Source organism: Miscanthus floridulus, chromosome 13, assembly GCF_019320115.1.
Source record: "Miscanthus floridulus cultivar M001 chromosome 13, ASM1932011v1, whole genome shotgun sequence".
NCBI classification, from domain to species: Eukaryota; Viridiplantae; Streptophyta; class Magnoliopsida; order Poales; family Poaceae; genus Miscanthus; species Miscanthus floridulus.
In genome coordinates, this window is record NC_089592.1 from 15,689,759 (window position 1) to 15,704,679 (window position 14,921).

General features: G+C 46.6%; 1 protein-coding gene across 1 annotated transcript; it reads right to left on the reverse strand.

Annotated features, from left to right (window-relative positions):
- Positions 1-11,775: 11,775 nt before the first annotated feature.
- Positions 11,776-12,252, reverse strand: LOC136499510 (uncharacterized). The gene has a single exon (XM_066495137.1). It carries the CDS (start codon positions 12,250-12,252, stop codon positions 11,776-11,778), a length of 477 nt encoding a protein of 158 aa, XP_066351234.1.
- Positions 12,253-14,921: the final 2,669 nt, after the last annotated feature.

Here is a 14,921-nt window from a genome sequence, read left to right on the forward strand (position 1 = left end):
AAGTCGTGTCCGAGACCGGCAGGAAAGTATCCGAATGGGATCCCACCATAGGGAGGCATCGAGCCACCGAGGCCCAACGAACGGCCTTGGCACCCACTAGAGAAATCCGCTGGTACTCTTGGAGTGTGTCTCTGGACCGCTAGCCGTCCCCTAATGAACGGGGTTCGGACCTCCACTCGGACTACCCGATAACAGCTCACCGGAAGTGCCACCGCTCGTGCCCATCGAGGGTAGCGAGGCACATTCCACCCCTCCTTCTGAGCGAAAAGGAAGCGCGAGGGTCGCATAAAAAGTTAGGGGAACCCCCGACGGCCTTCTCACCCTATGCAGAGGCTAGGGGGCTCCTCCTACAAATATGCCGAGACCTCATGACCCGGGCTCGCGCCCAAAGAGGCCTCGGCAAACAAACCCTCATGTGCGAGGGGCGTATAAAAAGTCAGGAGAACTCCCGACGGCCCTCTCACACAGAGGCTAGGGGCTCTTCCTGCAACCTCGCCGAGACCAGAATGGGCTCGGCAAACTAACCCTCCGTCCGAACGAAAAGGACACGTGAAGACCAGGTGAAAGGGCCAGAACACCCAAGACAAAGACAAACAGTCCAAAACCACGCTAGAAGTTTCACTACAAACACGATAAAAGGGCGCCGAGCCCATTACGGTCCAGGGGTTCGAAGGCTGGGCCTCTAAAAGGTTTCGACAGCTGCCCCAGGGCAATAGATTTAGGGACGACATCGGGGTGAGCCTACGAATGGCCCAGACCCAAGCGAACGGTCGCTCGGGGCGTCCTAAGTCGTATCCGAGACTGGCAGGGAAGTATCCGAATGGGATCCCACCGTAGGGAGGCACCGAGCCACCAAGGCCCGCGAACGGCCTCGGCACCCACTAGAGAAACCCCCCAATACTCTTGGAGTGCGTCCCTAGACCACTAGCCGTCCCCCAGCGAACGGGGCTCGGGCCTCCACTCGGACTACCCGCTAACAGCTCACCGGAAGTGTCCACGCTCATGCCCATCGAGGGTAGCCTGGCACATTCCACCCCTCCTTCTGAGCGAAAGGAAGCGTGAGGATCATACCAAAAGTCAGGGGACCCCTAACGAACCTCTCGCTCCGCGCAGAGGCTAGAGGCCTTTTTCCCTGCAGCCTCGCCGAGACCCCCGCAACCCGAACTTGCGCTTGGGGGCTTGGCAAATGCAATAAGAACTACTCGTTCAGACACGGAAATGAAGAAAGCCCCTGGAGGAGTAACTCCACTCCCCTAGGGGCTCGGGGGCTACACCCGGTGGGTGTGCTCGCGCGCACCCACTCCCAATTCCTATGGAGCAGGTATGGACCCAGCCTCGGCAAACCCTCAGGGGGAGTGCACGCACTCCCCCCGAGGCTCGGGGGCTACTATTGGGTACCTTAGAATGGGGTATCCCAAGCAAGACATCAAATGGGTTGCCCAAGTCCCATCTAAAAAATAATAAAAGCAAAAAGGTAAGTCGTGGGCCCCTCCCCGTCGCGATCAGGCCCACTGGCTCCTCCTCTCCTCGCCTCGAGCCCCGAGAAGGAGGTCTTGGCATCCTGGCAAGGCTCCCTAGGGAAGGCCTCGGTAGGGAACGCCGTCTCCGCCTTGCCCGAGGCTCTCCATAGAAGGCCTCGGTAGGAGGCGCGTTCTCCGTATCGCGCGAGGCCTTCCACGTGAGGCCTCGGCAAGGAGCATGATCTCTGTCTCGTGCGAGGCTCCGTATCGCGTGAGGCCTCTCGCGCGAGGCCTCGGCAAGGAGCATTCTCCGTATCGCTCGAGGCTGGCTCGTCCGTGGTCCCTCGCCCCCCACCTCGGCTGACCCTCCCGACAGCGTGTCACGTCTCATTAATACTTTCAACCACTACTGCAATCTCAGCCGGACAACAGCTCAACGTCACAGAATGGCCGACGCGACCCGAAGTCGCATCAGCGCCATATCGACTAGGACAGGGCACGGCGGGGATTACCGGCCACTGTGTCCCAACACTATGCCCACGATCAGCGCCTGGGACAGGGTATGATGGGGGTTACTGGCCACTGTGTCCCAACACTATGCCCACGATCAGCGCCTAGGACAGGGTATGATGGGGGTTACCGGCCACTGTGTCCTACCACTGTGCCCACAACCCGCTGCCCGCTCGAGGCCTTGGCACTGTACACCAGGGCCTCGGCAGTCTCGGGGTTCGTGCCTGCCGAGACCCCCCACCGCAGTACAAGCCTCGACATCGACCAGGCCTCAGCCTCGCGCACAATCTATCCACCGTGGCTTGCACGTTCGCCGCCACGTCTGCTCTGAGACACTCCCTGGGCTCCCACGACGCACAGGACCTGATGTGACGACCACGCCGCCCTTTAACTCCCAGGACGGACTACTCCGACGGCCACGCCGCCACAGGAATAGGCCATAGGGTTTGGACATGCCACCCCTGTTGGCACAATGCCGCACAGTAATACATGTGCTGTCCCTGCCCTCCCTTCAACTATAAAAGGAGAGGACTAGGGCCACTTAGAAAGAGACCGAAAAACACACATGCACACATTCCAGCCGCTTGAGAGCAACGTCTCAGACGGTCTACACGACACCCTGCCGAGACCTAGGACTAGTTCCCTCTCTCCCTTAGCTTGTAACCCCCTACTACGAGCACTTTGGTGCAAGGAATACAAGTTCGATCTCTCAGACTGGACGTAGGGCACCGATTGCCTGAACCAGTATAAACCTTGTGTCTCTTTGCATCACCATCCGGAATCGGGAGCACGCAGAACAAATTCACTAGTCGGTTGAGGACCCCCCGGTCTGAAACACCGACAAAATTCTTCCTTAGTGAGCAAGTATTTCAAAGCAGCATGATCAGTATAAATAATCACCTTAGCTTCTACTAAGTAAGATCTAAACTTATCAATGGCAAAAACAACAACCAGGAGTTCTTTTTCAGTTGTTGCATAATTAAGTTGAGGTCATGTTAGAGTTTTGCTAGCATAAGCATTTGCATGATGCTTTTTATCTTTTGTTTGACCCAAAACTGCCCCCACAATATAATCACTAGCATCACATATAATTTCAAAAGGTAATGACAAATCAGGGGGTTGAATGATTGGTGCAGAGATGAGTGCTTTCTTAAGAATTTCAAATGATTTCAAACATGCATCATCAAATTCAAAGGAAACATCCTTACCCAAAAGATTTATAAGTGGTCTAGCAATATATGAAAAAAATTATAAAGCGGCAGTAAAACCCCGCATGACCAAGAAAATTGCGGATCCCTCTGATATTTACGGGAGGAGGTAACTGTTCGATTACTTTAATTTTAGCTCTATCTACCTCAATCCCTTGTTCGGACACCAAGTGTCCAAGCACTATGCCTTCTATAACCATGAAATGACATTTTTTCCAAATAAGGACTAAGTGTTTTCTTTATATCTTTGCAAAACCTTGTCTAAATTTTCAAGACAATCATAGAAAGTTTTTCCATAAACAGAAAAGTCATCCATGAAAACTTCCAAGATTTCTTCAATCATATTAGAAAATATAGACTCATGCATCTTTGAAAAGAAGCTAGAGCATTACATAGTCGAAAAGACATTCTACGATAAGCATAAGTTCCATATGGACATGTAAAGGTGGTTTTGCTTTGGTCATCGGGATGGATTGGTATCTGATGATAACCTGAATACCCATCAAGAAAATAGAAGAAAGAGTTATTTGTTAGTCGCTCCAACATTTCATCAATGAAGGGTAACATAAAGTGATCTTTCTTTGTTGCCTCGTTAAGTTTTCGGTAGTCAATACACATCCACCATCTAGTGATAGTTCTTTGGGGGATTAGTTCAATCTTTTCATTTTTTAAAGCAGTCATGCCTCCCTTTTTAGGCACAACTTAAATAGGGCTAACCCACTCACTATACAGAATGGGATAGATGATCCCATCATGTAGGAGTTTCAAAACCTCTTTCTTAATAACCTCCTCATTGCATTATTAAGCCTACGCTGTGGCTCCCTATAAGGTATAGAGTTAGGATCTATAGGGATGCGATGGGTGCATAGAGCAGGGCTAATTCCCTTAAGGTCTTAGAGCGAGTAGACAAAAGCAGAGCGATGCTTTTCTAAGACAGTTATCAAGCAGAGGGATTCTTCCTGAGAGAGTTTATCACTTATGATCACAGCAAAATCCTGATCATTATTGAGAAAAGCATACCTAAGACCAGAAGGCAGGGGTTTAAGTTCAATGGTGGGCTTAGGTGGTTCTAGCAATTCATCTAGAGGTTTAGAATCTATAGGATTTTTGTCTTCTTCGACGAAGAACTGGGCATCATCTTTAAGGTTGGGTTTAATCAAATCATCAAGAGATGCAGCTTTAACCTCTTTCATTGGGTCTTCCTCAGGAATTGGCTCAGTCTCAGCATTTAGAGAATGAGTAATGGGCATAGAAAGCTTAAAATTTTTCCCAAGACTTATATTCAACTTCCCCGTTTGTCCTTCTTGGATAAGTCTTCCAATTGGTTGCCCTATCAATAGGTCCAACTCTACGATATCATAGATATAAAAGCTCAAATGAACCATGGTTCCTTTTATCTGGATAGGGAGGACATACAAAATTCCCAAACTTGGGAGAATGTGCTCTGAAAGATTTTTTAATAACTTTGTTGTTGGGGTCAATGGCATGTCTTTTAATAAATCATGAGCAAAGGTTGCGGACATAATGTTAACACCCACAACTAGATTATAAAGAGCATCAAAAGGAGCTTTGTTGATTTGGCAGCAAATGGAATTAGAAGGTGAATCTAGATGAATCACATTAGCTCTGATTCCTCTAACCACTCATTGCTTATAACAGACACTAGCTCTTTTGTAGTCTTTTTAAGGAAAGCTTCCTCAGAAGGGTCAAGAATTTAATTTCCTAGGCTTCTGGGGTCTCCTCATTGTATGGTAATTCAAGGTATTTCTGTATTCATCAAAAAGTTCATCCTCAAATTCAATCATCAAATCCAAAATTGGAGTTTCCTCCTTTTCCGGTGGTTCAGGATTTGGGATAGCTGAAGTTGGTGATGGGTTAGGCAAAAGTTTTTGTTCAACTATCTGGATTTCCTCCTTTAGTGGCTTCTTTTCAACTTCTTTAGGGGTGTTCTCTAAAATTTTAGTAAGAATGCTTCTCCTCAAATTGGCGGAGACATGTAGGAACGAGCCTCCTGAGGCCGTATCAAGATGCTTCGAGGTTTTTCTATCAAGACCCGTATAAAAGTGTTGAAGAAGAATGGGGTCTTGAATGGCAAGGTTAGGGCCAGTATTAATGAGAGCATTAAAACATTCCTAGGCCATGCCTAGAGATTCTTTTTCTTCTTATTTAAAAGATAGAATATCTGAACGAAGGCTGACTACTCTAGAGATGGGAAAGAAATACAAGCAAAAACTAGAACACAAGACTTCCCAATCTCCTTGTCTACTCCCTATGGTGAGCTTGTACCAACGTTTGGCTTTTTTCGTTAAAGAGAGGAAAAAGTTTCCATCGTAATGTCTCATCTGACATGCTGAAAGGTCCTAATGGCTAGAGGGGGGATGAATAACCTATAAAAATTTCTACAACAACACTAAACAAAATGGATAGACAATTATGAGGCGAAGCAAATATTGTGCTAGCCTACTAAAATGCAAGCCACCTACCACAATTCTAGTCTATATGATCTCTACGCACACAAAGGCTACATCACTACACTAAGTTAGTGAGCTCTCAATGACTAACTAAAGAGACTCACTAACCACTAGATACGACACAAGCTAGCTCTTAAAACTAATTACACTAAAGAGCTTAGCTACACTATAAAAGTAAATACACAAGTGGTTGAGATGTTTATACCACCGTGTAGAGAGGTGTGCTAATCACAAGATGAAGCCAATCAATTACAATAGAGTCCCGGTGACAAGAGGTGACACAATGATTTTTCACCGAGGTTCACTTGATTGCCGGCAAGCTACTCCCCGTTATGGCGATACACTCACTTGGAGGTTCACGCGCTAATTGGCATCACACGCCAAACCCTCAATAGGATGCCGCACAACCAACACAAGATGAGGATCACACAAGCTACGAGCAATCCACTAGAGTACCTTTTGGCTCTCTACTAGAGAAAGGTCAAGAACCCCTCACAATCACCATGATTAGAGCTAGAGACAAGCACCTTCCTTCGCTCGATGATACTCACTGCACCAAGCCATCTAGGTGGCGGCAACCACCAAGAGTAACAAGCAAAATCCATAGCAAAACACGAATACCAGGTGCCTCTAGATGCAATCACTCAAGCAATGCACTTGGATTCACTCTTAATCTCACAAAGATGATGAATCAATGATGGAGATGAATGAGAGGGCTTTAGCTAAGCTCACAAGGTTGCTATGTCAATGCAAATGGCCAAGGGAGTGAGCTTGAGCCAACCATGGGGCTTAAATAGAGACCCCCCTCAAAATAGAGTCGTTGGGCTCTCACTACAACCCAACTCAAGGCAACCAGACGTGCCGGTCAGATCAACCGGAGGCACCAGCCCCAGCGTCCGGTTAGCGATCGCCGTCCATGTGTCCCCTGTGTTCAACCTCGCACGTACGATTTCAACGGTCAATTTGCTTCCTTGCGCATGTTAAAGAATGACTGGACGCACCACAGTCCAAGACCGGACACGTTGATGCTCACTTCAGCCGCACGTGCCCAAGCCTTCACCCTATGACCAAACATGCAGCTCACCACCATTGTGCAGCGTCAAGTCGAATCTAGAGAGATTCTAGAGAGGCAAAACCGTGACCTGACATGTCCGGTCCAACGTGACCTAACACGCTCAGCGTTCGGTCCTCTCTGGTTAGCTCCTCCGTGTTGCGTCAGCGTACGTCGGCAGGGACCGAACTCACTCGCTTGAGCATCCGGTCACTTCGTGACCTACGTTCGGTCACTGTTTTACAATGACACTCACATCCTTCACTTCACCAACTTCTCCACCCTTGCTCAAATATGTCAACCACCAAGTGTATCACTTTGTGCACGTGTGTTAGCATATTTTCATTAACATTTCAAGGGTGTTAGCACTCACTAGAATCTAAATGCATATGCAATGATTTAGAGCATCTAGTGGCACTTTGATAACCGTATTTCGATACGAGTTTCACCCCTCTTAATAGTATGGCTATCGATCCTAAATGTGATCACACTCACTAAGTGTCTCGATCACCAAACCAAAAAGCTTCTATCATGTTTCACACTTTCACCTTTGCCTTGAGCTTTTTGTTTTTCTCTTTCTTCTTTTTCAAGTCCAAGCACTTGATCATCACCATGGTCACACCATCATTGTGATCTTCACCATTTGCTCCACACTTGGAATAGTGCTACCTATCTCATGATCACTTTGATAAACTAGGTTAGTATTTAGGGTTTTATTAATTCACCAAAACTAAACTAGGGCTTTCACATGCCCATAATGTGTAGGCATGCACAGGTCTGCTCAAACTCATTTAGGTGGGAATAAGGATTTTCATCATCTTCGCCTGAAAAGGATTGATCCCGAACCATGTTGATTAAACAAGGGCGTAGCTCATAACCAAATGTTAGGATAGGCTTTGAGGATTCTAGTGGCTCTAGGCATGCGCTCGTAAGTGTGATGTATTGGTAGATAGGGGTGGATGCTAGATCCATGGAAAAAAAGAAAGGAATAAAAAGATAAAAGAATAATGATACAAGGATAAGCTTGGTTCAAAATTAACTCAGCAACCGTTTCCTCGGCAACGGCGCCAGAAATGCTTGTTGGTATAAATTAACACAAACAGAATAATCCGCAAGCGCATAGATATTATACTGATGTAGCACTTCACCGGAAGTATCCTAGTTTTATATCGAACTCAAGAAAACGTGTGTGAGAAAAACTAAATCTAACTTAACTCAACTTCACAATCAAGGCTAGATAATAGGAGTATAAAGGAGATCACAAATGTCTTCTAGTTCTAACTTCGGTAAGCTTTGTCTTCTATTGTTCAATTCAGGGGATATTACTAAAGAAAACACAAGCAGAGTATGTTTCCTATAGCAACAAGGTCCTACTAGGCCTACTAACTGGAGGTGGACTACAAAGGATTCAACGAGGCTATAAGAGTCGCCCTCACGAGCTACCACCGATCAAAAAGTAGGGTACATCTCTGAGTAACTGAGTCTAAACACCACGCTTACACTACGAATACTACTTTAACCTAGGAGCTACAAGGATTAAAGTATTCAAAAAGAGTTGCAAACCTGAAGAATAATATGAATAAGATGCTTACTTCAATTAGAAGTTGATTACCAGAGAATCTCATAAGCAAGCCTAAAAAGAACTTGATTCCGCTAGGGTACAAGCCATAGGGAGAGCACCGATAGGCCAGAACTCCTCTAAAACTCTTTCCTCTCACTCTATCTCTCTATCTCTAATACAAGACAAGATCCTATTGAGGATTAATCTTCTCTTGATTGCTAGCTCTAATCCTGGTAGAAATATGAATTAGGGTTTCTGGCCTTCGGGCTCTTAGGATCCAATGCATGGCTTCTCTAGAGGGGGGTACAGGTAGGAATATATAGGGCCCTTCAAGCATCCTAGATTCTCGGATCAACCCGACTTAAAAGGACGGCATAGATGTGATCCTAGAGGTGGTGGAGAACCGACATAGCAACGAGAGACTGACAGTAGGGGCCCACAGGCCAGCCGACTAAGAGGTGGGGCTGGCTGGCCCCACATGGCAGTGGCTCAGGCCCTGCTTCAGTGGAGTACCCTCTAGAGTCTTCCCACGTAGGTACCGTCGCGGATAAGCTTGAATTCCTTTGACGAATAGGTCATCCTTAGCGGTTTTCTGATTAAATCTTGTCAAAAACATAGATTCACCAAAATCCGTGGAAACTATCAATTAAAACCCCTAAGTCTATGTTGATGATCCATTTTAGTCATTTATGAAAGGTATATTGATGATTTGTGATTAACATTAACTCCCATCAATAGCAGTTTTACCAGCCGCCCCTACGAAGGGGTTGCTATACATCCCTAATTTGTACGGGCGGTTGGCCAGCCGCCCCCTACAAATGGTCTTTTTAGGGGAGGCTCAAGATTTGCAGGGGTGGCTGGAGCCGCCCCTATAAATCATTTTTTAGAAATCCTGATTCTAGGCACAAAACAAAATAGCGAAAAAATAACAAAAAAAATTATTCCAGGCAGGCCCCCACCGATCAGCCACACATCGCACGCCCGCAAGTCATGTATTTTTTCGTGCAAAAATTACGTGCCTCGCGGCCACTGAGTTTCGAACCCACAACCTCGGGCTTGCGCGTTCCTTCATCGAACCACTCCACCCATCACTCACTTGTGTTTATAACTTATTTTTTCCCCCACATATTATGCTAAACCAAGTTTAAATTGATTGTTTGAGACCCTAAACGAATTTAAATGGAAAAGTTGTCAACTACAAAGTTTTATAATTTTTCGAGATCTACAACTTTCATTTTGATAGTTTCTCCATCCGAGGTTGTTTACAAAATATAAATTTCAAATTTAAGAAATTCAAACATAGTTTTCCTTGACAAGATGATTTCAAATCAAAAAGTTGTTAACTACAAAGTTTCATAACTTTTCGAGATCTACAACTTTTGTTTTTGTTGTTTGTCCATCCAAGGTTGTTTAAAAAATTCAAATTTTAAATTTTTGTAAATTCAGACGTAGTTTTCACAAGATGATTTCAAATTAAAAAGTTATCAACTACAAAGTTGTATAACTTTTTGGGATCTACAACTTTCATTTTAGTTGTTTCTCCATCCGAGGTCGTTTAAAAATTTTGGAATTCAAATTTGAGTAATTCAAATATAGTTTTCCTTAACAAAATGAATTCAAATAAAAAAGTTATCAACTACAAAATTTTATAACTTTTCGAGGTCTATAACTTTTATTTTGGTCATTTGGTCATCCGATACGGTGGTAGTAACATTGTTCGAAAATCTTATATACTCCTCTTTATATAAATTTTGGGAATAATGTGACTAACACTTTGTCGGATGAAGAAATGACCAAACACTACGGGAAAACCGGCCTTTCCCGAGAGCCTAAATAGTTGCCGAGCGCAAAACAAAGGGCTCTCAGCAAAGAACTGATTTGCCGAGAGCACCTCTCGACAAAGTAAAACTCTGGGCAAAGGTTAACTTTGCCGAGAGCACGGCTCCCGGCAAACAAAAATGCTCGGCAAACTTGTCCTTTGCCGAGAGCTGCGCTCTCAGCAAATAAGAACTCACGGCAAACATAACATTTGCCGAGAGCCGGCCTCTCGGCAAAGAAGTCCGCACGGCAATAGGCTTCCAGCGGTATTTAGGCTTACGGCGTTAATTATTTGCCGAGAGCCGCTCTCGGCAAAGTGACCTATTTGCCGAGAGCCATGTATGGCTCTTGGCAAAGGGTGCTTATTATTTCATGTGTTTCTCTTCTCCTCGCTTTTGTCCAAAAATTTTATTATTTTTTTTATTTTGGGCGCTCTAAACTTTTTTCTCTATACACATACTATAGGTTCTACTCAATATTAAAATTTTGTGTATTTTTGTAATTATTTGCTATATCTATTTAATTAATTGCATTTCAAGCAGTTTTTTTAATCACGGGTAAAAATTAAAATTTGAACGACGAGTGATTTAAACACGCGAAATAATTAAGTATAAATTGATATTCATGCTATTTATGCATTATTGAGGCCAAATAACATCTTGTTGACGTTTTTTTCACCTTTTATTTTACGAATCGAATACCACGAAAATGTCGCCGAACGATTTAAAAATTCTTAAAAAACAGAAACAAAGTCGGAAAATTGTGATATTTGCAATAAAGTCATGGTACCACACTTGGAGGCCGTGGTAAAAATTTGAAAAAGTTTCGTACAAGCGGTGGCGTCTAATTCTTACAATCTGAAACATCTCCGAATATGTTTCATAGAGTTGAGAAGGATCCATTAGGATTTTCAAACAATGTCATGCGTGAATTAGGTTTTGGACTTCCAAACTTTTTCTATAGTCATTAGAAAGCATAAATTGTAACACGGCAAAATTTCGTAATTTTTAGGAGCCGTTTGCTATTTTTTAATTCTTTTTTACAAATTATTTGCCGAGAGCATATGGGTTTTGCTCTCGGCAAAGAACCTTTGCCGAGAGCTCTCTGGTTAGCTCTTGGCTCCGATTTCTTTTTTTTACCTGGCCTGCATCAAGGGTTTGCCGAGCGCCCCTAGAAGCTCTCAGCAAAGGATTTAAAAAAAAAATCATTTTGAAAAAAAAATATTTAAAAAAACCTTTCTTTGCCGAGAGTGGCTCTCAGCAAAGATTTATTAGGTTTTGCCGAGAGCAGCTCTCGGCAAAGGATTAAAATTTTTTTCCATTTATTTTGAAAAAAATTTGGGCGGAGTAAAAAAAATTTTTGCTGCTGCAGTTATTTAAATAAGAAATAAGTATATTTTTCAAAGAAAAAATGTTTGCCGAGATCCGGATCGGCCTGGTGCTCGGCAAAGATGGGATGTTTGCCGAGAGCCACCGTGATCTAGCTCTCGGCAAAGTGGGCCTCCAGGTTATTTAAATTTTTTTGCTGCTGTAGTTATTTAAATAAGAAATAAATAATTTTTTCAAAAAAAATGGTTGCCGAGAGCCGGATCGGCCTGGCTCTCGACAAAGGCGGGATGTTTGCCGAGAGCCGCCGTGATCTGGCTCTCGGCAAAGTGGGCCTCCAGGTCTTATCCAATGCGCCCACGACACAAAGGCTATCCAACCACCACCGGCCCGCGCTCACTGCTGCCCGCCGCCACTGCGCCCGCGCTCACTGCTGCTCGCCGCCGTCGCCCGTGGAGCTCGCCGCCGCCGCCCGTGCAGCTCGCCGCCGCCCCGCCCGCGCCATCCAGCCGCCGCAGAACGCCCGCCCCGCCGTCCGGCCGCCGCAGCAGGCCTCGCCTGGCTGCACGCCGCTGGCTGGCCGCGGCCGCCCGCCCGCCCGGCAACGCCGCGCCTGACCGCTCGGCCGGCAGCAGGCCTCGCCCGGTCGCCCGCCGCTGGCTGGCCGCGGCCGCCCGCCCGCACTGGCCCACGCTCGCGCGCCCGCCGGCAGCACCGCGCCCGCCCGCCCGGTCGACAGCCGGTAGCCCCTCCCCGCCCCGGCCACACCGCAACGCCTCCCTACAATTCGCGCCCCGGCCGCGCCCGCCCTCCCCAGCCACGTCCACCCGCCCGCGCCCTAGCTGCATCCCCCCAGCCGCCGTAGCCCTGCCCCCACCGGCGTCCGCCCATCTCCGCTCTACATGCCCGGTGCCCTAGGTATTGCAATCTTGTATTTCTTGGTAGTGGTAGTGGTAGTGGTAGTTGTAGTGGTGGGGTGGTGGTGGAGTGGTGGTGGATTGGTGGAGTGGTGGCGGTGGTGCTAGGGTGGTGGAGGTCATGGTGGTGGTGTTGGGGTGGTGTTGAAGTGGTGGTGGAGGTTTCGGCGGAGGTTTTGGTGGTGGTGTGCCGATGGCGTTTCGACGTTTGGGATTGTCGATTGTTGTTTATGTTGGAATTGTATATGTGCATGCCGGCCATCGTGCCGTTGAGATATATATGCTTGCCGGCCATCGTGTCGTTTGTTTCTTGCAGGTTTTGGAGACCTCACCCTGCAGGGGAGGTGCTGCCGAAATTTTGAATTGATGGTCTTGTGTCCTTTTGATTTTCAGAGAAGATCCTGTCGGAGGATAGCCAGAGTACCTCGTCTTCCTTGACGTTGCGGGTCTGCCCACACCGCGTCGCCTCGCCACTGCACCGACCCGCCACAGCCCCGCTAGCCTGACTTCACCGCCACCTAAGGTATAACCACTATTTCTTTATCCTGGGCATGTATCTCCACATAACCCAGTTAGACGTCTCCCGTTCGAAAGAGATAGGGTTACAAATATGCAGATCTTTGCATATCTATAACCGTATTTGTTTTGAATTGTCCACGTTTTTTTGGACAGCCCGAGGATGCGTAGATGGTGTTAGTTTCCATGGTCTGATCCGATCCGAGACAGAGTTTCGATAGTACCTTCCTGTTGTTCTTCGGATACACAATCTCCCTGTCCGGACGTGTATTTGGAGAATAGCGGGGAGGTGCTGCCGAATTTCTGTCTCGGATAGGACTAGACCATGGGAACTAACCCCATCTATGCATCCTCGGGTGGGATTAGGACCTATCCTTACCTATTAGATGGTAGGAACGACGTGTAGATGCAAGTCCATGGTCATATTTATTACTTGGTGATATATATGTTAGAGGATGGATGACCGTGAGTGGATGTACTTGGGCCGCCGGAGCACCCGTGAGATTACCAGAGAATGGGTCATCAGGACCGAGGCTTTCATCGAGCAAGCATTTGACCAGGCTCCCGGAGCGATTGCCATTTTTTGTCCTTGCACCAACTGTAAGAACAGAAAGAGGCAGACAAAGGAGGTGATGACTTCACATCTTGCTAGGAATGGATTTACGAAAAACTATACCCAGTGGACCCACCATGGTGAAGCCGATCGTGTGAGAGAGGAGGTGGTGAGACCACGTGTCAAGGATTATAATGCTGATGCCGGGGTAGCAGATTGGTTAGATGACTTTCACGAAGCACACTTCGCTGAAGGACGTAGGCAGGAGGAGGAGCCAGAGGCAAGCGCAAAGGCATATTACGACATGTTGTCTGCGGCAGGAAAACCCCTTCATGGCCACATACAGATTTCAAAGCTTGATGGCATTTCACGCTTAATGGCCTTAAAGTCCTAGTTCAACCTCAGTCGAGAGAACTTTGATGAAATGTTGATAGTTATTGGCTCCATCCTTCTGGTTGGTCACCTTTTGCCACAAAACATGTACGAATCGCAGAAGGTCCTTCGTGCACTTAAGATGCCGTATGAGCAGATACATGCTTGTCCGAAGGGCTGCGTCCTCTTTAGAAAAGCACACACGGATGCAAAGTATTGTCCAAAGTGTAAATCCTCTAGGTATCTGGAGGTAGACTCTGGTGATGGTGAGAAGAGGTAGAGTCCGTACCCCATGAAAATCCTACGGTACCTTCCATTTATACCAAGGATCCAACGGCTATTCATGACAGAGGAGTCCACGAAACAGATGACATGGCACAAAAATGGAAAAAGATACAGTCCTGAGAAGATGGTGCATCCAGCCGATGGTGAAGCATGGCATCACTTTGATAACATTCATCGTAACAAAGCTGGAGAGGCACGTAATGTGCGTGTTGCACTGGCAACAGATGGGTTCAATCCTTATGGAATGATGGCTGCCCCCATACACTTGTTGGCCTGTGTTTGTTATCCCCCTCAATCTTCCTCCTAGCGTCTCCTTCCAACGACAGAATGTGTTCTTGTCGTTGATAATTCCAGAACACCCTGGGAATAACATGGGTGTGGTGTTCATGGAGCCTTTCTTCGATGAACTGGTCCATGCTTGGGACCATGGTGTATGGACATACGATCGAGCTACAAAGACAAACTTCAACATGCATGTTTGGTATCAATACTCTATGCATTACTTCCTAGCATATGGGATATTCAGCGCTTGGTGTGTTCACGGGAAGTTTCCATGCCCGACGTGCAAGGCAGTTGTGCAGTTCAATTGGCTGCCGAAGGGTGGCAAATATTCTGCGTTCGACAAACATCGACAATTCCTCCCTGCTCATCATCCATTCAGAGCAGACATCAAGAACTTTACTAAAGGTGTCATGGTTACAGACCCCGCACCACAGATGATGACTGGTGCCGAGGTTCATGATCAGATAGATGCTCTCCGGATCAATGAAACAGATGGTAGGTTCGTGGGATATGGTGAGGAGCATATGTGGACTCATAAGTCGCCCTTGATGATGCTCCCCTATTATAACAACCTTCTTCTTCCATACAACAT

Excerpts from the sequence above, each read along its gene's own strand:
- LOC136499510 (XM_066495137.1), bottom strand. The coding sequence starts at position 12,252 with ATGCAGCTAGGGCGCGGGCGGGTGGACGTGGCTGGGGAGGGCGGGCGC.